The sequence below is a fragment of the Triturus cristatus genome, chromosome 3_2, assembly GCF_964204655.1.
Source record: "Triturus cristatus chromosome 3_2, aTriCri1.1, whole genome shotgun sequence".
In the NCBI taxonomy this organism is placed as follows: domain Eukaryota; kingdom Metazoa; phylum Chordata; class Amphibia; order Caudata; family Salamandridae; genus Triturus; species Triturus cristatus.
In genome coordinates this window covers 645,189,245-645,215,250 of record NC_140584.1, presented here as the reverse complement: position 1 = coordinate 645,215,250, position 26,006 = coordinate 645,189,245, and the positions used below count along the sequence as shown (strand labels likewise).

Here is a 26,006-nt window from a genome sequence, read left to right as displayed (position 1 = left end):
ACTGCATTTAACTGGCTGAACATAATTTCATGGCGCCTAGTGACCTTAGGGTATGTTCGTGCTCCATAAATCTCCGACATAACATTAACACGCCTTGCTGATGAAGCGCGCAGTTTTCAGTAGTCTTTTTTACCAATTACAGAAAAAGCAAACTGCAATACAAGGATATTCTATGCTCGTTCATCAGTGCCCACACCCCTTAAAAGACTAGTGAAACATCATTTCACCGACCTCGATGACGCAGCCTCAAAAAATGAGGAAAAAACTATCTTGACGGGGACACTTTCCAAGCCCAAAGAAAAAAGAATGCACTTTGCTCGATGCTTTTATTGACAAAGGATTCGTGCCGAGGCACTGATGTAATCAGGGCACTGAAAAGTTTTGTGTGTCTCCTTTCTTTCTGCTGTCACTTCTAAATGTATATTGCGGAACCTCGGGACCTAGGAGGCCGATAAGACAATGGGAAAAGGAGGCTGTGCTTTGATAAGAGATTAATCAGGACAGTTGGTATTAACTGGTCGGTAAAACGTTACTTAGGCAACCGAGATTAGATGCAGTGCAACGAAAAAACAAATGGTATTTTCAAAGGCTTCTAATGGACAAACACTGCCCCGAGCTCGGGCATTACCGGTTTTTAATGGCCTGCTAAGTTGAACGACCCATAACTTCATCAGGCCTCAGTTCCTCCACCCAGTCATAAACTTACAGGAAAGAATACGTCATTGAAAAGTACTGCCTGAACAAAATGTTTATTTACAAATACCTTATTAATACATAACATTTAATGTCAAAAGAGTGCATAGGCCATGCCCGTCTTTCTGCTTTCTCTAAAACCCGCAAAACCCACAGTGTCTCCAGCTCTACCAACGCAACTGCCCCAGAAGGTTGGCGCTATGTATTTTTAATGGAGTTAATGCATTTTGTCCCACCACAAACACTGGCTGACGCTGACAGGCGTTCCCTCCCTCACGTGTATAAAAAATCATTTTTTTGAACCGTCCCCACTTTGTAGTTCTAGTCACTTCTAATTCTACTCACTCAACACTGATAAATGAATGCCTCAGAGAATGTACGTGCATGTGTCACCCCTTTCTCCCACCTCTCCATTCCGAGCTCTTCGTGAGGCGCAGCATAATTGTGTAAAAGGTGAACTTCACTTGCATCACAGCGGTGAAAAAAGAGGAGGAAGGTGGCATGAAACGACATATTGCATTTGTTATTGAATATTTGGCATGGGGAGAGTAAGGGCGAAAAATGAGTAGAAAAGTGGCCAGATGACAGGTATATTAGTTTAGGTGGTGAAAAGGGGCGATAGTAAGAGCGTGCTAGGAGTGGATGGCAGGGCACTTGGTATAATTTTTCATGCACATACAAGGGGGGTAGGAGTCACGAGGGTGGGTGTGGCCATGCTGTGCATGGTTCTCCCATGAATCCTCACCCATGCACTGTGTATCACAGATGTGGAAGAGGATTTGGGGTGGAAGCGTGTATCTAACATAAAACTGTAGATGCTTTTGATAAAGGAGCAATGTTTGTCTCGAGATTCTGAGTGACATCACAGACAACTTGAGCTTTGCTCTTATCTCATTGTCTAGTTGATATCTCTCACACCCCCTTGGTCAAAATAATTCCGTGCAGACATTTACCCATCTATTATTCTCTGTCTTCTATCACATCTATATATTTATACCGGGCATGTGTAGTTTCTTCCTAAACCCCTGACCTGTTCAGTACGGTTTCTCTGGTCCTTAGTAGTCGCACCACCATTGTTCAGCAAATTTGACCTACAGAATTGGCATCACACAGTCAAGTATGTAAAATCATAAGGATCATCCATTGGAAATCCGAATGCTATTGCTAATCGGCCAGTATTCCACTTGAATGTGGGTTTAGGTGCAACTCGTATAATTTTATGATGTGAAATTACACAAAATACAGCAACATTATGCGTGATGCATCTTGCGCTCAAAAGAATTACCTGAACGGTGTAGTGTGTTCAGGTAAAAATTCAACTTGAAAATCTAATTTCCAGTTGATTTTCAGTTGCTTGCAGTCAAAACATGGCTACTTGCATTCAGATTTGTAGTTTGCACTAAAAGATTACCCAAATGGTTCGCTCAGGTAAAAACCTACCTGAAAGGTTTGTCGACAGCCCACGTTAAAAGAACTGCTGCTGATGTTCAAAACACTACTGGTCGTGTTCAGATCTGTAGTTCTGATATAGCAAATTACCCAAAAGGTCCACTTGCATAAAAAAATCTTCCTGAAAAGCTGCTCACATAAAAAAATTAACTGAAGTGTACATCTCATGTTAAAATGTATCCCTGAAATGACGCGATGTGGCATAATCTGTGTAAATGTTGTTGTTATTAAAAATTATGGCAATTACAATGGCCCAGGCCTACTTTAAGGTCAAACAATAGGATATTAGCTAGTTGAATTCACAAGCTCTGGAGCAATAGAGTTTGAACCACCATTCTGAACGGCTCCGTATTGGTTTGGCAAATTGTTACCCTTGCGTCTCCTCAAAGATATCAAAATTATCCTCAGAAATGTCTATGACGAAAATTAAATTAAGGGCCTTGTTTAAGGTGTGGGCTAACTAGATCGGTAGCACAAACTGTCAGATGTTGTGTCCATCTAGCCCTTTGTTGCCGTGTCTCACTTAGGGGTCGGGGGAATTCTGTGTTTCCAAAAGCAGAGCCATTGCTGGGTTTGCTAGTCAAACACACTCAATGTGTGGCGCAACCAAAAGCACCAATTTCATTATTCTTTAGCTTTTTCAAGCCAAGGTTTGCCATGAGCAGTAGAGGAGCCCCAGACTAGAAACAAGCATTGGCATAGCCATTAGGTCTCGTCTTTGGGACCTTAAAGTGTTTAGTTATCCAGCACAATATCCTTGGTGCAACAACATCAAGTGTTGCATGGCTAAACACTTATAAGGTCCCAAAGGCGAGGCCTATTGGCTATGCCAATGCTTGTTTAATATTCCTCCAGTGCCTCACACTGTATCTGGGAGGACTGCCATGGGTGTTGCAGTGGATGTTCCCACTCAACGCTCATGGTATTTGACACATTCCCAGATTTACAACACAGCGTAGATCTGAGAATGCGTCAAAACCATGTGCCACCTCAGGTTAGGCATAACGATTGCTTTTGTGCAGAAAAGTGTCCCTTCCTGCGCGAAAACAATCATGACAACAACGCAGACACTCTTGCACCATGGTGCCATCGTGCCAGTGTTGGCGCTAGGCAGCCTTTTGTCCACCAGCAGTGGAAGAGGACAGGAATGCGCTGTATCTCATAAATATGACGCATTTGTGCCCTTTTCTTTTGACGAAGGGCAGTGCAGCAAAGCGATGTTCAGCGCTGCCATGTGTCAAATTATTGTAAGTGAGGCCCTCCATATCATTGAATACTTTTAATTGAATAATTGATTGTCTTTTGCTTCTTTTCGATTACCTGTTGCTTTGGGCTTTTGTGAGATTGTGTCTCTAGTCACAATGTTTAAAGGCAGTGCAGAGTGTTGTCTCGTCATTTCCTTATACATTTTATAATATATATTGCTATTGATCATACATATAGGACATTAGTTCTCATCAGTTGAAAACTGCGTATTCTTACCAGCTGAAATGTCTCACCGTGCTTAAACCATAGGTGTTCTTGTTACTCGCTCAAGTTTACTATTGCAATTAAAATGAATAGCTGACACTGATATATTCACCTTTTCCCAAACCACAGGCCCCTGCATGATGACAAGCCTTTCTCTGTCAATCTCTACCATTTTCACATACCAATTCGCTCTGGAGTGTTTTGTGTTTGTGTCAAGATATGAGTCAGCCTTTTTTTGGGCTTCGGATCTTCACCCACATTATGTGGCATGCTTCATCAACTGGGCGAATTAAGGGGAAAAGGTGGAGAGTACCAAATACTATGGTTATTAGGGCCTCAGAGTCTGTAGCCATCTCATTAAAAGCATCTCTCTCTGTCCCTAGGTCAGTGCTTTTAGGTCTTCCACTAGACCAGTCTGCCTCTGGATCTAGTTTATGACCCTCCCCACCCCCCCACCCCCCGGGGCCATGCATCAGCTTACAATCACTGTCCCAGAATGTGGTGTGGCTCAACCTTGACTAGGGCAATATTCTTTTATGTGCCTTGGGCCACCCACAATCCATATTACAGAAGGGGCCCCACAAAAGTCTGCGGTCTTTTCTGCAACGCCAAGTACTCCGGGGGAGTAAAAAGTGGGTGCAACGTCCCATTGCACCCCAGGGCACTTTGGTGACTGGGAACCATACCAGACGGAAGCCCAGGGTTCAGCGATTGGTCAGACTGTCATACTCTTCTTTGAATTTTGATTCTTTATTTCCTATACATTCCCTCGACCTTCTCCCTGTCACCATTTTCTTTTTCTCATTTCCCTTTCGTTTTTTCACTCTCTTCCCTTCTTCTGCTTCTTCTATCACTGTCTCTAGCTTTCTCTTTATGTTGATCTTCTTACACTATTTTGGCACCTCCGTTCATGTCCTTGTTTTCCTATACAATGGCCCTCTTTATCATTGTCTTTTTTCTGATGGTTTTTGTTGTCATCCTTCTTCTTTCCTGTGCCCTATGTGTCTTACCACTTGCAGGCAGCAGCGTGGAGTTTGACTGGTGCGCGGTGTCCGCCATCCGTACTCTGCGCCAACTTGGAAAGAAGACTGTGGTGGTGAACTGCAACCCTGAAACCGTCAGCACGGATTTCGATGAGTGCGACCGACTCTATTTTGAAGAACTGTCCCTCGAAAGGATCCTGGACATTGCTCATAATGAGGTAACCCTACAAAAAAGAGGCCTCCTTCCCACACATAACAAGAAACAATCCACCCAGACAAGCAAGAAGCAAGGCATTTATTGAGCTTTCTACAACATTCCACATAGGCATTAGAACATGAATTAGATAAGAAGAAAGTTTAGAACAACTCACCCATCGATACATGCCAATAAGAAATGAATGATGGAGAATTCTAGAGCAATCCAACTACGCATACAAATAAGGAACAGTTTAATTGAGCATTCTAAAGCTATTCATTTAAGAACATAGAGAGCGTTCTGGAGCAATCAGTGTAAAAACATAGCTAGGGAACAGAGTGAAGGAGTATTCTGGAGCAATCAATAGGAAACAGTGAAGAAGTATTCTGGAGCAATCATTAGGGAACAGAGTGATGGAGTATGCTGGACCAATCAATAGGGAACCAGTGAAGGAGTATCCTGGAGGAATCAATAGGGAACCGAGTGAAGTATTCTGGAGCAGTCGTAGAACTAAGGAATGGAATGACAGAGCCCCCAGAACAAGTCACATAGGCATTAGAACAAGAAATGAGAAGGTAGAATGAATCTAAAAGAATCCACTCAGAGATACTGAACTGAGTGATGGAACATTCTAGGGTAATCTACATAATCTAGAACAATCCATATAAACAAGAAACAGGTGATGGCACTTTAAAGAGAAATTTACAGACATTTACGTAAGGAACTGAGCGATAGAGCACTCCAGATTTAAAAAGAACGTGCATAAGAATATAGAGCGGAGCAATGGAGCTTTCTAGGAGAACCTACATAGGACATTGAGCATACAAGGCAACAGTTTTCTTGAGTTTTTTCAATTGAACTCACCTGATATCTCTGTTTCTTGATGATGGGGTAGAAATCCCCAACATTGCCAGCATATACATGAGGACAATGTTGTACTATTAAAAGACTTACCAGCAAAACCTCTGAATTCTGTTCCCTTCCCCTGACTTCAGTATCTTCCATGTTCTCTTTAGGAATGTGCCGGATGCATCATCTCCGTTGGAGGACAGATTCCCAACAACTTGGCTGTGCCCCTTCACAAGAGTGGCGTCAAAATCCTGGGGACAAATCCTCTGCAGATAGACCGAGCCGAGGATCGCTCCGTCTTCTCCGCTGTCCTAGATGAGCTCAACATTGCACAAGCCCCCTGGAAAGCCGTCAACACTTTGGTATGTTGGACAAGTGGTCTACAAATGTCAATTGTAGCCTTCAACCTCTGGGTGTGATGTGTTATCAAAATTAAACTCAAACCAAGCAAAGTGGAATGTTCGAATCCATGGCAGACTGTCCAATGGGTACTTTTTCGGATGTACCAACAGGTTTGCATCTCAGGGGGGCTGGTAGAGTTGCACCTGTCAAGTACTTTGTACCAACTTTGCTGGCCATTCAGGGGCACCCACCTTTAGGATACAGATTAGCTGAAACAATATTGGATGATATAACTGTACACCTTAGACCAAGAGAACATTAGAATCCACCTTGTTTAAGAGGAGATACTGTCCCTTCTGCAGCCCAAATACTGAAGGGAGCAGAGTTCGAGGGACGGTACCATTGGAGATAACGCAGAACACAAGAGGGAGCTCGACAAAATCGTGGCCAGAAGTAAGTTATTGCTGTTCCTGGTTTGAGCCATTATTAAGGTCGAAGGAAGGGCTATTTTTCCAAAACGGTTGATTAACGTCATGACTCAATGAATTTCCACTTACATCTCTTAAAGTTGGCTGCTGTTGCCCATGTACAGAAATGAATCTGTTTATAAGTGTGCTTCTTTCTCGTTCCATCCCTGAATAGGATGACGCTCTGGCCTTTACAAAGACCGTGGGATACCCCTGCCTCCTGAGGCCTTCCTACGTTCTAAGGTAACTATAGAAACATTTCCGGCCTCAGACTGACAGACAGTGAGCCAGTTTATTGTATATTGCCTGCAGTAACGTTCAGGCATTCTCTTTCCAAATGAAATTTAAAAAATATGTGGCGGAGTAAACTCTCTCACGTCTGCTAGTATTCCTGTGGGTTAAATAAACAGTTTCACAGTAAGACTCTCGGGTTCCTCAGGACACATCATAAATTCTGTTTTGGATGAAATAATTTATTTTGCAGGACCGGTCTGTTAAAATATTAATTTTGTAGCCAGGATTTCGCTCAAAATATAGACCAGGTTCACCGCCCTTCATAAGTAGTTTCTTTAAGAATCAAAAAAGGGTGATAGCCCTATATCTTCTTTCGTACGTCCAGAAGCAAACTGTATTGCGCAGTAGTAAACACTAACCTGATAGCTGGATATCTTTACAGTATTCACCTGCAACAGTGAGGCCCTATTTAATTGGTAGTAGGTTGCACTATTAACACCCTTTGTTTGTGAGCGGTGTATATATATATATATTCACTGAAAAAACCATAGGTTTCACACATGTTATAGTTAGCAGGACATTTCACTCGTGAAAAACCAATGAAATTCCCCCGTTATAGTTAGTGCAGGCAACTATAACTCACGCGACCGCAATCCTCTGCTGATGATGTCAAATATTACATCACTGTATTTAGACACTTATTTACCCATGTCTTCTTCCATAAATTTTCAGCTATACATATATTACAAATATTTTTTTTTCAGAAAGACACATATGTCATCAGTGATGTAATATTATAGTTATAGTTAGGACCGTGTTTCCATAGGAAATCTGAAAATTCTATTTTGAATAACTTTGGCGCCGGTTGACGAATCCTCGCGAAATTTTCAAAACTACTGGGGCGCTCCGTTCAGCTCCTACCCTGAAAGTCTCTGGGTGATTTGTCAAGTGGGGGCCGAGAAAAAAGGGGGTCCCAAAACGCGTTTTCCCTATGCATTTTCCCGTAGGACCTTTAGTCGAAGGTACAGCCCGAACGGCTGAACAGAATTACTTGAAATTTGGCAGAGAGGTAGTCCTCAGGTCAGGGAAGTGCCTTTTGCAGGTCTGGTGTCAATCTGTTCAGTAGTTCCTGAGAAAATAGCATTTAAAAGCATATAAATATCTATAAGCGCGTACCGTGCGCGCACCGTGCCAGCACCCTAACGTGCGTGAGCGTAATTCTGATTGGTGGTTACATGTTAGTCAACGTTTGAATCGGTCGAAATCGGGAAGTGTTGGCCGCCATTTTGTTTGTTTTCAGTGCGAGAGTGAAAAAGGAAGTTGGCGAACGTGAAAAGGGGGCAGGGTAGAGAGGTCCTGACCCCCTAGCCTTTGTCAGGGGGTCCCTGAAGGACCCCGAAGACAGAAAAAAATAAAAAAAAAATTTTTTTAAATCGCGGGTGTGCGCACGGTGAAACCCCCCCCCCAAAAAAAAGAAAAATTTAATACGTAGTTTATTGTAAAATAAATATATATATAAAAAAAATAATACATACATAACTTAGCATTTAAAAAAACGTACAAATTCAATGAAAAAACCATAGGTTTCATACACGTTATAGTTAGGAATTAGCATTTAAAAATCCTTGCAAATTCACTTAAAAAACCATAGGTTTCACACATGTTATAGTTAGGTGGATATTTCACTCGTAAAAAACCAATGAAATTCCCCCGTTATAGTAAGATCAGATAACTATAACTCGCGCGACCGCCACTCTATCACAAGGATGATGTCATCAGTGATGTCATGAGTGATGTCACTGACCATGTCATGAGTGATGTAATATGTGACGTCATCAGCAGTGCATTGCGGGCGCGCGAGTTATAGTTATCTGAACTAACTATAATGGGGGAATTTCATTGGTTTTTTACGAGTGAAATATCCATCTAACTATAACATGTGTGAAACCTATGGTTTTTTAAGTGAATATATATATATATATATATATATATATATATATATATATATATATATATATATATAGGAAGAGGTGTGGTGCAGCGGCCAGGGTGGCTGACTCCTGAACACGGGGGCTCATCACGGTATGATCCCCGGGGCCGGTGAACGATTAGCCCAGCACCTTGTGACTCTGGGCAATAGGTTGCTTAATCTCCCCGACGGCCCCCAGTGCCGGGTCACATCTCCGGAGGTAGCTGTGCACTTTACAAATACTGGTATTTCATTTCATTTCATTTCATTTCATTTCAAATATATATATATATATATATTCACAGAAAACAACATAGGTTTCAGGGGTGTTATAGTTAGCTGGCCATTTCACTCGCAGAAAACCATAGAAATTCCTCCGTTATAGTTAGTTCTGCTAACTATAACTCGTGCGCCCGCAATGCACTGCTGATGATGTCACATATTGCATCATTCATGACATGGTCAGTGACATCACTGATGACATCTCAAATGACATCACGGATGACATCATCCACGTGACAATCTGATACACCTCATCTTACACTAGCATAACCTTTCATCACTCACTGTAAAATACAGACTTGACACACCAATACCAGTTACTACATACCCACTCACTGATTCCTAAGTCTACACACACAACTCCCCATTCAACAATAGAATCATTTATACATGCAGTCACTAATTAATAGAACACTATCAAATGCACTTATACACATATATGGACATTGGCACATCAGCAGTCATCTAAGTCGGTTATGCAGTCATCCTACTCACTCATGAAAAAAATTAATCACACTTACATTTACTCACTTACACAATTATCCAACAACATCTCATTTATTCAAACACATAGTAACTCATTGTTAATATGTTAAAAAATCACCATTACAATTATACACTCATTCATATAGTTACTCTCACAATCACTGACTCTTACAGATACTTATTTATATACACCAACTCTCACATACAATGCCTTTTATTGTTTTACTTTGTCGAAGACGTACAACTAAAACATATATTCGCTCACCAACACACAAATTAATACACTCAGTCACCCAAACAACTGTTTCCACATGCACTCTTAAACCTATACACCTAGTCAATCAACCATTCACACATCTATGCATAGAGTTACACACACCCCATCCAACCACACACAAACTCAGTGTCCCATACAAATACTCACCCAACTAATACACTCATGTAGTTAGTGACCAACTGATGCAGAATGTTATACAACAACAGAGACAGGGATGCACACATTCACAAAGTTTAGTTACTAATCCATGTATTAAGTGAGACACTTTTAATTACTCGATTCAACAGACAGTCAGACAGCTACTAAATCCTCCATCCAGACAGTTATATATCCACTCAATCTTCAATACAGATTGGTATATATATATATATATATATATATATATATATATATATATATATATATAATACACATTTAAATTTCAAACTAAACCACATTCACTGGATGACGTCATCAGTGATGTCATCAGTGATGTCATTTGAGATGTCATCAGTGATGTAATCAGTGATGTCACTGACCATGTCATGAATGATGCAATATGTGACATCATCAGCAGTGCATTGCGAGCGCGCGAGTTATAGTTAGCAGAACTAACTATAACGGAGGAATTTCTATGGTTTTGTACGAGTGAAATGGCCAGCTAACTATAACACCCCTGAAACCTATGTTTTTTTCTGTGAATTTCTAAGGTTTTTTAAATGCTAATTTCGAACTATAACGTCTCTGAAACCTATGTTTTTTTCAGTGAATATACATATACATACATATATAAACATATATTTAATCTGCATATCTATATAAATACAAAAATAAATGCATGCATACATATACATATACATATACATATATGCATACATATGCATGTTATGTACCTGAAAGTTTGACAAACATTAATACAAGCAAAGCTTAAAAGCCACCTAATTACAAACAGAATTGCTTTAACTTAAACGAGGGCGAGACCTATTGCATTTTCAATGCTTGTTTACTTTTGTTCCACCAAGAAGGCATTCAGATGTGTCACACATTTGCCATAAATTTAGAATGTTAGCACTCTAGTTGCTCATTAGATCACTGTAGTAAAGCTACTGCTCACCAGGGAAGTCTGCTGCTGGTATTCAAAGTGCATGTTTCAGTCTGCATGTCAGAATTTTTTAATGAAACAGAAGAGAAGTCAAAATGTGCCCTAATTTTTCTTTCTGCAGCACTAATCATAATTTCTATGGCAAAATGAACCCCCTCATTTTGTTCCTTGGCAAAGTAAATGTTTTACGTGTTACCACTTTATTCCAATCAAGATGGCTTCAGGTGTGCCATACTTTTGTCATAAGTAGGACTGTTAGCGCTCTAGTTGTTCTTTTGAACACTTTGGGACATTCTGTCATTGGGCTATACTTGGGCAACATCTGGGTGATATTTGTGCTACATTTGGGCTCTTATGTCTCTGGTGGCCATCTTGGGAGACTTGTTTGTTATGAAGTATCCTAATTTCCTAATTTACTAATCTATGATATACCATGGGAAGATGATTATTTACTCATAACCATTGATGTGTCAACATTATACACCAGCATTCGCCATAAAGATGGCTTGATGGCTATCAAGCATTTTTTGGGGATGAGACCAATAACATTGTGGTCACATACACAAATAATCCTCAACATGGTTGAAAAATGTTTGACAAGTAACTATTTCCTCTTTAATGAGGAATTCTTTCAACAGATTTGCGGCACAGCAATGGACACCTGCTTCGCCCTCAGCTATGCTAATTTGCATATGGGCTGGTGGGAGGAGCAGGTGGTCCGGTCGCAATACCACAAAGAATGGGAAGAGAATATAATGCATTGGAGCAGGTTCATAGATGACCTATTTTTAGTGTGGAAGGGTACTGAAGACCAAGCAAAATCATTTATTAATGAACTCCAAAAGAATGACCTCAATTTAAGTTTTACGAGTGAAATTAGCCGGACCAGTGTCAATTTTCTAGATGTAACAGTGTTTATAGAGGATGGAATCATAGAAACTAGACTATACAGGAAACCCACATCCAGTAATACGCTTCTACATGCTAAAAGTTTCCACCCGGTAAATTTAAAGAGAAGCATCCCCTATGGGGAGTGCCTAAGAACCAAACGTAACTGTAGCAGCGAAAAAGAAATGAAAAAAGAAATGAAAATCTTAGAAAAAAGGTTTAAAGATAGAGGTTATCCTGATAGTTGGGTTGAAGATGCCATGCGTAGAACAAATGAAAAGAAAAGGGAAGAAATTTTGTTCAGTAACAAGGAGGTAAACAAAAAGAATGGAAAAGAAATGAACAAGGATTGTAGATTTATAACATCTTACAGCATGCAGCATGAAAAATTAAGGAATATTTGCAATAAACACTGGCATCTGATAAAGAATGATCCAATTCTAGGTAAATCTATCACACAGAGACCCCAGATTACATTTCGTAGAGTGAAATCTTTTAAACAAGCCCTGGTGAAGAACACTTTGAGTAAACCACAACAAAATGTCACATGGCTTACAAGACGCCGGGGGTTTGTAAAATGCCCCAAATGTAAAGCTTGTACACATGGCGTGAATACAGAAAGGTATAAGCCAGGCTTTAGTAGACATCTAAAGAGAATTAGAGGTAAATTCACCTGCAAAACAGATCATGCTGTCTACTTGCTCCAGTGCCCTTGTGGCCTGAAGTATGTGGGCAGCACAATCTTGGAGGTGCATAAGAGAATTTTACAGCACCTCAGGGCTATAAAAAATGGTGACCGAACATATCCGGTCGCTAGACATTTTGAGAAATTTCACAACAAAGATGTAAAAGGATTAACGTACTTTGTCATTGATGCTGTGGCAAAAAACTTAAGAGGTGGGAACCGTGAAAGAATTTTGAGAAAATTGGAGTCACGATATATTGTAGAATTAAATTCTAAACAACCGGACGGTCTGAATATAGAAGAAGATTTGTACTCTCATTTAGTCTGAACATCGAGATATTTCACCTTTATCAGTTTTAGTGTTGGATTTTAATATTGGGTTTTAAGATGATCTTAGACTTGTAGTAAGAATGAAATTGTATTAATGCTTGTGGTATGCCCACTGGGGCAATAATGAGGAGCAGCAAAGCTAGGCAAAACCTTGTTTATGTGAGTCCACTGGGGCTTGATTGAGAGACAAACGAAATATTTATAATATTTAAAATATTTAAAATTATGTATAATATTTAATTATTATTGTATATATTTGTATTTTAAAAATAGCTCGCTTAATTGTATATATTTTATACATTTATACGTATGTTTTTATTATGGATATCAACTAAAGCGTTTTGTCCATCGTAGCGTGCTGCTCATACCAAAATGGAATAATTACACAAAAACTACAAGTCTGTTTTCTAATGCACTTTCTTTTTTTTTTTTTTTTTTTTTTTTTAAATTTTTATTGAACAATAAATCAGTTACAATCATGGGCCTACAACCACCAGGGCCGGCCGCTAGATGCAGAAAGGATCGTACATTAGTTAAGGCAGTAGGCGACTCCTGGGGCCCAGCCCCGTAAATGACTCCGGATAGTTCGAAGGAGGCAGGAGACATAAATTTAACATAAATAACAACTAAAAAACAAAAGGCGAGGCATAAGGGCAAAAAACGTGGGTCAGGCTACATCCCGGGGACTCTACTTCGGACCTTCAATTAGCTATCAAGAGGAAGGAGTACTGAAAGATCGGGGGGGGGGTAACGGGAGAGGAACATCTATATTCGATTATTACAACAAGTTGCAAGGAACTATCAAGGGTCAGGGGGACAAGGCAATATCGGTGTCCACAAGGGGGGGAGTACAGATACCCCCACGATACGCGTTCCATTGCCCCCAAATTCTACCCCATGCCCCGGGTTTACCACGGGCCACATACACAGTCTTCTCCCTGAACATACACCAATCCATGTTCTCCTTCCATAATGACACGGTGGGAGGCCGCTGGGAGCCCCAAAGCTGCGCTATATCCCTCTTGGCAATCATGTTCCCCAGGGCCGCCCACCGAGTCTGAGCCGCGTTATAATCATTGGGCTCCCACACATTCAGGACACAGCGACGCACCTCCGGCAGCAGCGCAACTCCGGTGACTTGTCCCATGACCCCATGAACCCGACGCCAGTATTCCGCCACCTCGCGGCACTCCCAAAGGATATGGAGAAAGGTGGCACTGAGCCCACATCCCCGCTTACAGAGCCCATCTTCCGAGAATCCCATCGAGACCAAACGGGGACCCGTCACATACACCCGGTGGAGAATCTTTAACTGGACCAGGCGGAGACGGGCTGGAATGGCTACTTCCTTAGGGGACGACAGTGCGGACTGCCAGTCCTCGTCGTCTAATTCCACCCCATCCCCCGTCCACGCCTCCCGAAGGCGCACCAATAGGTCAGCCCGATTATTAATAAGTTTTTTATAGATTAAAGAGATAGTACTGTCGGGGACATGACCATCGAGTATGCGGTCCTCGAGGGGCGAAGAGGCGGGGATCTTAGTCCCCTCCCCAAAGACGGAGAGCAGGGCGTGCCGGACCTGGGCATATCGGAAGAACTCCCTGTCCGTGAGTTCGTATTCGCTCTGGAGCGCCGCGAAGGTCTTAACCGCGCCCTTCCTCCATAGGTCTCCCACTCTACTAATACCAATCGTGTCCCAACGGTCAAACCCTTTCGTCGTCCAGAGGCTTCCCAGTCGGTCGGAGGCAAATAAAGGAGTAGCACATGTTAGTCGCTCACTCCAGCCCATGGCTACATTGGCCGCCTTCCAGATCCGCACCGCAATCTTAGTAGGGCCCGTCAGGGTCCGTCCAGCCGAGCGAGAGTAAAGCGCCCTGTTATAATTCCCGCCGGGAAGCAAGAATTTATCCATCTCATACGCCGGATTCAAGCCAGGCGCATACGTGGCATGGTTAATGGCCGATAACTGCGAGGCCCAATAATACCTGCGAATGTCGGGAAGCGCGATGCCCCCATCGTACCAGGGGAGAGTAAGCTTGGCCAGGGCGATACGCGCCCGTCCGTCCCACACCAGTCTCCTCTGTAGGCTCTCCACCTCCCGAAAGTAGGCCACTGGAATGACATCGAAGGAGTTCTGAAGTGCATAGAGGAATCTGGGAAGGGACATCATTTTAAACAGTGCTGCCCGACCCAGCGGGGACAAGGGCAGCCTACACCACCGAGCCGTGTCTTCCCTCAAACGCCGAAGTGGAAGCAGGAGATTTTGCTCATAGCGAGCCACCGGGTCCAACGAGACGTATATCCCCAGGTATTTAAAGCCGGCCTGAGATACTTGGATCGGAAGTCGAGGCGGCAAGAGAGGAGGGCCACCAGAGATAGGATAGACACAGGATTTAGACCAGTTAATCGTGAGACCCGAATTTCTCCCATAGGAAGTCAGAACATCAAAGAGAACGTTAAGCGACTGCCGCGGCGAGGTAAGATACAGGAGAATATCGTCAGCATATAACGAGACCCGATCCTCGAAGCCCGGGGCCCACCGGATCCCCCTGATCGAGGGCTCCCAGCGGAGCCAAGCAGCGAGTGGCTCCAGGGCGAGAGCAAAGAGCAGAGGGGACAACGGGCACCCCTGCCTCGTACCCCGACCGAGCGCGAAGGGCCGAGAGACCCGCCCATTAACCACCACCTGAGCCATGGGTCCCGTGTAGAGAAGCTTCACCCAGCCAAGAAATCCCTCCCCAAAGCCGAATTTGGTCAAGACAGCCCAGAGGAACGGCCACTCGATGGTGTCGAAGGCCATCGTGGCGTCTAAAGAAACCAGCACGGCCGGTTCGGAGAGGAACTTCGCCCCGGCGAGGACGCCATGAAGACGCCGCAAGTTGAGGGCGGTGTTGCGATGCGGGATGAAGCCGCATTGATCAGGATGAATCAGATCGCAGATGACGCTCAACAAACGATTGGCGAGGACTTTAGCCAGGATTTTGGGCTCTGCGTTTAGCAGTGAGATAGGCCTGTAGGAGGCACAGCGGTCCCGCGGCTTACCTTCCTTGGGGATCACGACTATCGTGGCCAGTCGCTGGTCGACAGGAAGGGAACCCGCCTCAAGGGACTCCTGAAACATACGACGGAGGAAGGGCGCTAGTTTATCCGGGCGCAACTTATATAATTCGATAGGTAGACCGTTGGGACCCATAGCCTTGCCCGAGCGAAGGGATCGAATCGCAGTTGCTATCTCATCTACCGACAAGGGGGCGTCCAGCTGCTCACGGTCCTCGACGGACAGGCCAGGCAAAGCAATATCCCTCAGTAGAAGGCAAGAGTCTTCCTCATCCCTATCAGTCACCGGGGAGTACACGGCCCGGAGGTGGTCGGCGAAACATTCCACAATCTCACCAGGCTCAGTCACACACACTCCATCCGAGACACGCAGCTCCGGGACCACACGATTCACTCTCTCCTTCTTGTCCAGCCACGCAATCAACTTACCCGCCTTGTCCCCGGCATCATACAATCGACCCTGCTGCTCCCTATACATAGTTTTGGCAGCGTCAGTGACAAGAGACCTGTATTCAAACTGTTTCAGGCTGAGGGCATGGAGCCCGTCCGGAGTGACACCCTCCTCCAAGGCCGACTCCAGCCCCGAGATGTCAGTCTCCAGCTTCACCACTGCCTCACTATTGAGCTTCTTAGCCACCACTATCTGGGAGAGGGCCTGTCCGCGGATTACGGTTTTAAAGGCTTCCCACAGGGACATTGCAGACAACACCGACCCCTCGTTTTCAAGGAAGTATTGGTCCATAGCCTTAACCAGGCTATCGCGAGTCGTAGGGTCTCGCAGGTACCACGGGTTAATGGGGGCAATCCGCCCTGCAGACCGCGACTCGGTGTCAAAGAGCAGCCACAGCGGGGAATGATCGGAGATACCCCTAGCCAGGTGCCTGACCTCTCGAATTCGACCAGTCTGCGCCGCGGGCATAAGGAAATAGTCTAACCTAGAAAGACTCCCATGTGCCCCAGAGTGAAAGGTGTACTGACATTGGGTCGGATGCATTAATCGCCAACTATCCACCAGGCCGAAGGTCTCCAACAGACCACCTAGCCATGCCTGGGCAGCGGGGAGGGCCCTGGGTGGGTGACGATCCAGGTCACCCAAGACCACCGAATTAAAGTCCCCGCCCATAAGCAAGAGACTGTCCGGAAGTTCAAGCAGCATTCGACCCAAGTCCGCGAAGGTGGAGTTCTGGAGGCCCGGGGGGACGTAAACTGAGACCAGGGCAAGGGAATGCCCCTCCCACCTCCCAGTCAGACACACATAACGCTCTCTGTCATCTGAGACTACCCTGGTGATCTCCAACGGAAGTGAGGATCGCAGGAGAATGCCCACCCCCCTGGAGCCAGTTGTGAAACCAGAATGAGCCACGAGGCGGTATCCCCCCCTATTCATTGCATGGCAGACATTACCAACCAGATGCGTCTCCTGGATAAACACCACATCAGGAGTCAGACGACGCAAATACTGCAGTACTACACCCCGTTTGATACGGTCCCCCAACCCATTGACGTTCCATGACATCAGCTTCAACCCGTCCCCCCCCATCCCCTCCAATAAATCAAAGGTCCCCCAGTAAGCAGCACAGTTCCCGATGGTGGACAAAAATCAATACCTCGCCCTGCAAACAAAAAACACACAACAAAACAACCCCTCCTTCCCCCCCACCCCCCCCAACGTCCAACTCCCCCCACCCTGCACCCCTGCGGGCCAAAAAACCCCCCCAACTTGCAGTGTGCCTGTCGCCCAACTAACCCCATTCTACGAAAAGACCCCGGAGGAGGAAAGGGACCCGACCCCGCCCGCCCCCCACACAGGTCCTAGCAAGACACAATGAACCAAAGAAGTACAACCCAGCTGAACAGTGCAAAATGGCAAAATCAAGGACCAAAAGTCACTCCAAAGGGGACCCGTCACCGTTGGCACCTGCAGAGGGCCCGGGACGGCCACCTCTGTCCGGCAGCGAGTCCAGCCAGTCACTCACGGCCACAGGAGAGTCAAAAAAGGCAGTCCGATCCTCATGTTCCACTCGGAGTTTTGCAGGGTAGAGCATAGAGTACTTTAGGCCCAGTTCACGAAGACGACGTTTCACCCCCTGGAATCCCATCCGCTGTTTCTGGACAAGTTGGGTAAAGTCCGGATAAAAGTTAATGGATGAGTTCTCATGTCGAACCGGGCCATGGACACGTGAGGCCTGCAGAATCGCATCCCGGTCTCTGTAGTAAAACAGCTTGGCCACGATAGGCCTCGGGGGGGCCCCCGGCCGTGGTCGACCGCCCGGAACTCGATGGGCCCGCTCCACGGCAAAGAACTTACTCAAGCCAGCAGGGGTCAACTGTTGGAGGATGAGCTCCTCGACCAGGAGGTCAACCGGGCGGTCGTCGGAGGACTCCGGTACGCCTATGACACGGATGTTGTTGCGTCGGGCCCGTCCCTCGAAGTCCTCCAGCCGCCGGGCCATCTGATCGTTGACCACCTTGATGTCACCAAGCGCGGCCTGCAGGCCCGACACATCCGCCCCAAGGGTAGAGGTCCGCGCATCGAGAGCCTGAACCCTCTCGTTTGTTTTGGAGAGATCCGCCCGTATTAAGGTGACATCAATTGCCACCGTGTCGATTTTACGGGCCAGGGCCTCGTATTGCGTGGCGATGGTTTCCCTGATGCCATCAATGGCGCCCATGATATCCTGTAGGGAAAGTTCCGAAGAGACGGACGTGCCACCACCGGTGGCGTCCGGGGGGGGACCGGCCGCTCCAGGGGAGCCTCTGCCCTGAGTGTAGCGGTCCATGTTGTTGGTCTGGACCGATCCCCCACGGAGGGAGGCCTTAGTCTTACGCCCCTCGGGGCCCCCCTTGCCCCCCATGTGGTCACGGACACCGAGGGGGACCGCCGATCAAAGGAGCAGAGGCACCGGCACCGGAGACTAGCGCCTCATCCGAGACCACAATATGGCGGTGCGGGGGGACCCAAGGCGATAGGCACTCTAGTGGCAGGTGAAGACAAAGCCTTGTGCAGAGGCCAAGGATACACCCCGCCACCTCAAGCGCTCGACCGGCCAGCCCCCTAATCCGAAAGTGAAACCGAAAGTGGTCGAGCGGCCCCTGGCACCGCGCCGCAGCCGCTGTTGTTCAATTGCGACACGGCTCCACGGTTCACCTTCGCCCCGGGCACCTCCGTCGGGTGGGTCCCAAAAGTTCTAACAACGATAACTCAGGATTCCCAGGTCCGATTCAAGTTCTGAAAAGAGATACGTGCTCAGCCGGTCTTCATCTCCCAGATTCCATAGACCACATCAGGATATTATCAGGATAAATTCCGAGGAGCAGCGAGGGTCCGGGGAGCCCTGTGCTCACGCGACCATCTTGGATGCGCGCTAGGCTCCTCCTCGCACTTTCTTTGTAGTTTAGTCAAATCACGGGGAAAATATTGTAAAAATGGCCGCTCGCTTAGATTTCAATTGTCAATGAACAAGAGTGCGTTGCACTCGAAACGCGTTTGGCAGAGTGGCTGAATAAAGAATCCAAGAACCGCACACAGCTTCATTTTTCCTCCTAAGGATTTAGAAGGAATTGCCAGAATTTAACAGGACCCGCTTCTGTGGGGTCCTCCCGTAACAAAGCGACTTCCGTTCAGGTGGAGGCAGTTTCTACACAGAAGACGCTCTTATATATATATATATATATATATATATATATATATATATATATATATCCAAATATCGGTGTATTTCTGTTGCGAAACAAACATCCAGCACTCCGATATAAGAATGGGCACTCGGTCTTTATTTTTGATGAACGAGGTGTAACATCAACGCGTTTCAGCAGACTCACGCTGCCTTGTTCACGATGTTTTGTGCACCACTTTTTTTTCAATAAAATACATTTCATTTGGTGATTGACAACAAAGAGGGACTCAATTCATTCATTATCCAGCTCTGTTTAGTGCACTTTGGCCTTTTTTTAACATGTTCATTCCTAATCCTTTCACATGTTTACACAATGTACATTACGTTTATTCCGCATATATTCCTTTTCACGACCCAGTAACCAAGGCTATTAATTATAAATCATGCAGAAAACATCCTTGCATATATTCCTTAATAGCTAATTACGGTCGGAGTTATCCCCATACTTATATAGGATTTGAGATTTTTTTCACAGTGCTAGTGCAGAAGGTATTTGTTCTCAACAGGTACGCTCGGCAAGTGCCTTTTTATTAACCTTTCCCTGTAACAATTCAAAGTGCTAGTGCCCATTGTGCAAATTGTGCAAAGTATCCCTATTCTACTTTAAATAAATATTACGTCTGTATAGTATATTATGATTGTCTTCTATTGAAATTAGAGCAGACTACCATTTCGTTATATTCATTCCAGATAAAAAACTGTACAGATTTGTCAAAACAGTTTCTTCTGATAATAATTATCATAATATTTTTAAAGTGCAAGTGCTTATGTAAACTCAAGCATTTATCAACTAAAATACCAATTTACTTATTTTCCCCACTTGGCACAAATAAATATCATACAAAAAATAGGGAATAATTTTCCTGCGCAATTATTAATAATTTAAAGTGCTAGTGCCTGTTGTGCAAATTACGCAACAAATCCCTATTCCGTTATATATAGGTATCTAGTCTACATAGTATATTATGGTTTCTTCTATATTTCAAACAGAACAAACAACCACTTCATTATATATATTCTAGATAAAAAAACTATATACATTTATCAAGACAGTTTCTGCTGATAACATTTTAAGGTGCAAGTGCTTATGTAAACCCAGGCATTTATCAACTAAACTACCCATTTACTTTTTCAGCTCAGCGCCATTAAAATAAGACAACAGTAGGGATTCATATCATACGTACACAAATATTTACAAATATTAAAATCATATTTGATATTTTTTCTGATATTTTTTCACAGAGCGGTTACTTTTGTTGAATTGACCTCTAAATCAATCATTTTTCACCATTAAAAACAACGGGGGCAAGAATTTCTTATTATTATTCTCTGTTCTCCTTTGAGTACTTCAAGACAGACATGTATATAGATCCTCATCCACATTTAATCCCTGCGGTTCTTTACAATTACATTCTAGAATAAAGAATGTTTCCAGTCTTCCTAATTCCTTCTCCCTGTCCCCTCCCCTCTTTTTTCTCGGGACTTCTGCGATACAGGAATATTGTAATACTGTCGGATTACTTTGGTGATGGGACTCAAAGTGTCGCGCTATAGGATATGTTCTGTCTTGGTTCACAATTGCCCTTCTATGCTGCAGAATTCGTTTGTATACAGGGAGAGTTGTACTTCCTATATACATTTTCGGACAGGGGCATCGTAGCATGTAAACAACATAGCTGGATCTACAGGTCAAAAAACTTCTAATAACAATGGTTTTGTTAAAAAAAGTTTTAAAATTAGTGCAATTCACGCCATTCTGGCACGCTTTGCATTTTGGGCATTTTCTAAAACCTGGTTTCTGATGTAGCCAGGTGGGAGCTCGCCCTTTCTCTTCCTGATATTCGCTCCTCAAAACCAAATCATTCAATGACTTTGATCTCCTATAGGTGATGTCTGGATGTTTTCTAATTTTAGGACCTAATACAGGATCATTTCTCACTAGATACCAATGTTTATTCAAGATAGATCTTATTTCTTTATGCTTTTCATTAAATGTTGTTATGAATCTAGAGTTGATTTGATTCTTATTGTCATCTAGTTGTACTTTCCTCTGATTTGTTCTCGATGGTTCAAACAAGATCTTTTGTCTATCTAGGTTCCTTGCCTTAGATGCGGCTCCCTTTATTACAGCCGGGGAGTACTCTCTTTGAATGAATCTCCGGGTCATCTCACTCTCAACTTTTTCATACTCACTCTGATTGCTGCATGCTCTCCTTGCTCTGAAGAACTCCCCAAAGGGAATGCTCCTAATTAATGCAAAGGGATGAGCACTTCCCGCATGGAGTACTGTATTTCCAGCGGTGGCCTTGCGGAACACTGAGGTCTCCAACTTCCCTCCCACCGGTTTAACCCGAATGTCAAGGAAGTCTATAGTGTTTCTACTGTAGTGGCCTACAAACTCTAAATTAATTGAGTTCTGATTTAGGTCTTTGATAAAAGATTCTATGTCTGTCTCCGTGCCCTGCCACAGCACGAAGACATCGTCAATGAATCTAACCCACAGTAATATATGTTCCGACCAGCGCTCCAATGGACTGCCTCTGAGCACCTGTTCCTCCCACCAGCCAAGGTGAAGATTCGCATAGCTGGGGGCGAAACAGGTGCCCATCGCAGTCCCTTGTTCCTGTTGAAAAAGTTCATCATTGAATAGAAAAATATTCTTTGTCAGACACCATTCCATTAATTCCAAAATCATTTTGTTATGTTCCATAAGTCGAATTGGTCTTCTATTCAGGAAGTACTCAGTTGCCTTTAAGCCATCTACGTGTCTTATACTGGTATACAGTGTTGCAATGTCAAGTGTCAATAGCAGCATGGTCTCCTCATCCCAATGTACATCAATAATCAATGTAACGTGATGCATTTTCAAAAAGGCTCCCACAAGATGAAATGATTGGTCTTCCTGGTGGGCTGGTGAGGCTCTTATGCACCTTGGGGAGCATATAAAATACCGGGATCGTTGGTTTCTCTCTTTTAATAAATTTATGTTCATCCCAGCTCAATAAGCCTTTATCTTTCCACACATCCAACCTCATGAAGAATAATTCTTTCGTTTTTTCATATTCTTTCATGTTTATCCGGATGTAACAGTTACTATTGTTTAGCTGATTTAGGGCCTCTTTTTTGTATAGTTCCTTACCCCAAAGAACAATATTCCCTCCCTTATCCGAGGGTTTAATCAACACTCCATCTTCTTTCTGAAGTTTATTCACTGTCTTGTGGAAAAGTGCTTTCTTTGGACACATTTTCTTTTTCTTCTGATTTGCAACAATGCATAACTGTTTAAAGTCCTTGGTTACATTTTCTCCAAAAATGTCAAGGTTATCTTTCATAGATTGGGGCAAAAATCTAGATGGTGGTCGAAATGGGGTATGATCTTCTTTGTTCATTCCTGCAAAAAATTGCATTGATTGTTCCTCATTATCTGGTGGGTTATCTTCACTGGCCAGTGAGATTACATCTGCTAGGGTGGGAATGTCATTCACATTCAGGGAGATTTCATCATTGGAGGGTTCTAGTATTTCTACTTGTGATGTTTGATTGGTCTTGCGCTGGTTCAAGTGCATTTTTGATAATTTGAGCTTCCTAATGAAGCGGTATAAATCCATTCTGTTGCTTGGGTAATTATATTCATTACTGCTACAGAAAGACATACCTAATTTCAGAATCGATTCTTCGTCTTCCGTTAGCTTCATATTGCTCAAATTGATCACTGTTGTATTGTCCACTACTTTTTGTTCTGTTTCTTCGTATTGGACCGCAGCGATCTTTTTTTGCTTGCCAGTCTTGTACTCCTCCTATATCCCTCGCCTCCTCTCCTTTGTTTCCTCTTCCTCGGCCTCTTCCTCTTCCGCGTCCTCTCGTCATGCGATGGTCTGTTTGTTGTTCCAGAAGCATAAAACGGAATTCCTCGGTTACCGCTAGCCTCACATCTCGCACCCCTCTACTTCCTTGCTCCTCTGGTTCTTGTTCTGAGCCAGTGTCCGAGCTGATTTCACTTTGTACATTCTCCTGGTGGTCTATCTGGCCACTGTAGATCTTCTGTCGCCTCTCCGAATCGAATTTTCTGGCGAATGTATAAATCCGTCCTGATTCGTAGTCTATGCGATCTCTGAGGAATTTTGTGGCTTTTCTATCTTTAATGCACACATATACACATATATATATAAATGCATATGCATATATTTATGTGCATATGTGTGCGTATAGAGAGAGGTAGAGAGAGGTGTAGAGCTAGAGGTGTAGAGGTAGAGGTGTAGAGGTAGCGGTGTAGAGGTAGAGAGGTAGAGAGTAGTAGAGAAAGTGGTAGAGAGAGGTAGAGAGTAGAGAGTGAGTAATAGAGAGTAGATAGTGAGTAGTAGAGAGTAGTAGAGAGAGTAGTAGAGTGAGTAGTAGAGAGTGAGCAGTAGCAAGTAGTAGAGAGTGAGTATTAGAGAGTGAGTAGTAGAGAGAGAGTAGTAGAGAGTGAGTAGTAGAGAGTGAGTAGTAGAGAGTGAGTAGCAGAGAGAGAGTATCAGAGAGTAGTAGAGAGTGAGTAGTAGAGTGAGTAGTAGAGAGTAGTAAGGAGAGAGTAGTAGAGAGTGAGTAGTAGAGAGTAGAGAGTGAGTAGTAGAGAGTGAGTAGTAGAGTAGTAGAGTAGTAGAGAGTGAGTAGTAGAGAGTAGTGGAGTAGTAGTGAGTAGCAGAGTGAGGAGTAGTGAGTAGTAGAGTGAGTAGTAGAGAGTAGTAGAGGGTGAGTAGTAGAGTGAGTACTAGAGAGTAGTAGAGAGCGAGTAGTAGAGAGCAAGTATTAGAGAGTGTGTAGTAGAGAGTGAGTAGTAGAGAGTAGTAGAGAGTGAGAAGTAGAGAGTAGTAGAGAGTGAGTAGCAGAGAGAGACTATTAGAGAGTAGTAGAGAGTGAGTAGTAAGGAGTGAGTAGTAGAGAATAGTAAGGAGAGAGTAGTAGAGAGTGAGTAGTAGAGTAGTAGAGAGTGAGTAGTAGAGAGTGAGTAGTAGAGAGTAGTAGAGACTAGTAGAGAGTGAGTAGTAGAGAGAGAGTAGTAGAGAGTGAGTAGTAGAGAGTAGTAGAGAGTGAGTAGTAGAGAGAGTAGTAGAGAGTGAGTAGTAGAGTGTAGTGGAGTAGTAGAGAGTGAGTAGTAGAGAGTAGTAGTGAGTAGCAGAGTGAGTAGTAGTGAGTAGTAGAGAGTAGTAGAGAGTGAGTACTAGAGAGTAGTAGAGAACGAGTAGTAGAGAGCAAGTAGTAGAGAGTGTGTAGTAGAGAGTGAGTAGTAGAGAGTGAGTAGTAGAGAGTGAGTAGTAGAGAGAGTAGTAGAGAGTGAGAAGTAGAGAGAGTAAGAGAGAGTAGTAGAGAGTAGTTGAGGGCGAGTAGTAGAGAGTGAGTAGTGGAGAGTGAGCAGTAGATAGTAGTAGAGAGCGAGTAGTATAGAGTGAGTAGTACAGAGTAGTAGAATGAGTAGTAGAGAGTGAGTAGTAGAGAGAGAGAGAGTAGTAGTGAGTGAGTAGTAGAGTAGTAGAGAGTGAGTGGTAGAGAGTAGTAGAGAGTAGAAGAGTGAGTAGTAGAGAATAGTAGAGAGTGAGTAGTAGAGAGAGTAGTAGAGTAGCAGAGAGTGAGTAGTAGAGAGTGAGTAGTAGAGAGTGAGTAGTAGAGAGAGCAGTAGAGAGTAGTAGAGTAGTAGAGAGTAAGTAGTAGAGAGTGAGTAGTAGAGAGTAGTAGAGAGCAAGTAGTAGAGAGTGAGTAGTGGAGAGTGAGTAGTAGAGAGTAGTAGAGAGTGAGTAGTAGAGAGTGAGTAGTAGAGAGTGAGTAGTAGAGTGAATAGTAGAGAGTGAGTAGTAGAGAGAGTAGTAGAGAGTGAGTAGTAGAGAGTAGTAGAGTGAGTAGTAGAGAGTGAGTAGTAGAGAGAGAGTAGTAGAGAGTGAATAGTAGAGTAGTAGAGAGTGAGAGGTAGAGAGTAGTAGAGAGTACTAGAGTGAGTAGTAGAGAGTAGTAGAGAGTGAATAGTAGAGAGTAGTAGAGAGAGTAGTAGAGAGTGAGTAGTAGAGAGTGTGTTGTAGAGAGTAGTAGCGAGTGAGTAGTAGAGAGTGAGTAGTAGAGAGTATTAGAGAGTGAGTAGTAGAGAGTAGTAGAGTAGTAGAGAGTGAGTAGTAGAGAGAGAGTAGTAGAGAATAGGTAGTAGAGTAGTAGAGAGTGAGTGGTAGAGAGTAGTAGAGTGAATAGTAGAGAGTGAATAGTAGAGAGTAGTAGAGAGTGAATAGTAGAGAGTAGTAGAGAGAGAGTAGTAGAGAGTGAGTAGTAGGGAGTAGTAGAGAGTGAGTAGAAGAAAGAGAGTAGTAACGAGAGAGAGTAGTAGAGAGTAGTAGAGAGTGAGTAGTAGAGTAGTAGAGAGTAGTCAGTCAGTGTCAGTCAGTCAGTGTCAGTGTCAGTCAGTCAGTGTCAGTCAGTGTCAGTCAGTCAGTGTCAGTCAATCAGTGTCCGTCAGTCAGTCAGTCAGTGTCAATCAGTGTCAATCAGTGTCAGTCAGTCAGTCAGTGTCGTAAGTCAGTGTCAGTCAATCAGTGTCAGTTAGTCAGTTTCAGTCAATCAGTGTCAGTCAGT

At 43.9% G+C, this 26,006-nt stretch overlaps 1 protein-coding gene across 1 annotated transcript in view; it reads left to right on the top strand.

Annotated features, from left to right (window-relative positions):
* CPS1 (carbamoyl-phosphate synthase 1) overlaps positions 1 to 26,006 on the top strand; it is a 215,946-nt gene that overhangs the window by 106,522 nt on the left and 83,418 nt on the right. The window contains exons 25-27 of the mRNA XM_085648589.1: positions 4,632 to 4,813; positions 5,808 to 6,002; positions 6,625 to 6,692. Of these exons, the coding sequence (XP_085504715.1) occupies positions 4,632 to 4,813; positions 5,808 to 6,002; positions 6,625 to 6,692 (445 nt within the window). The remainder of the gene's footprint in view (positions 1 to 4,631; positions 4,814 to 5,807; positions 6,003 to 6,624; positions 6,693 to 26,006) is intronic.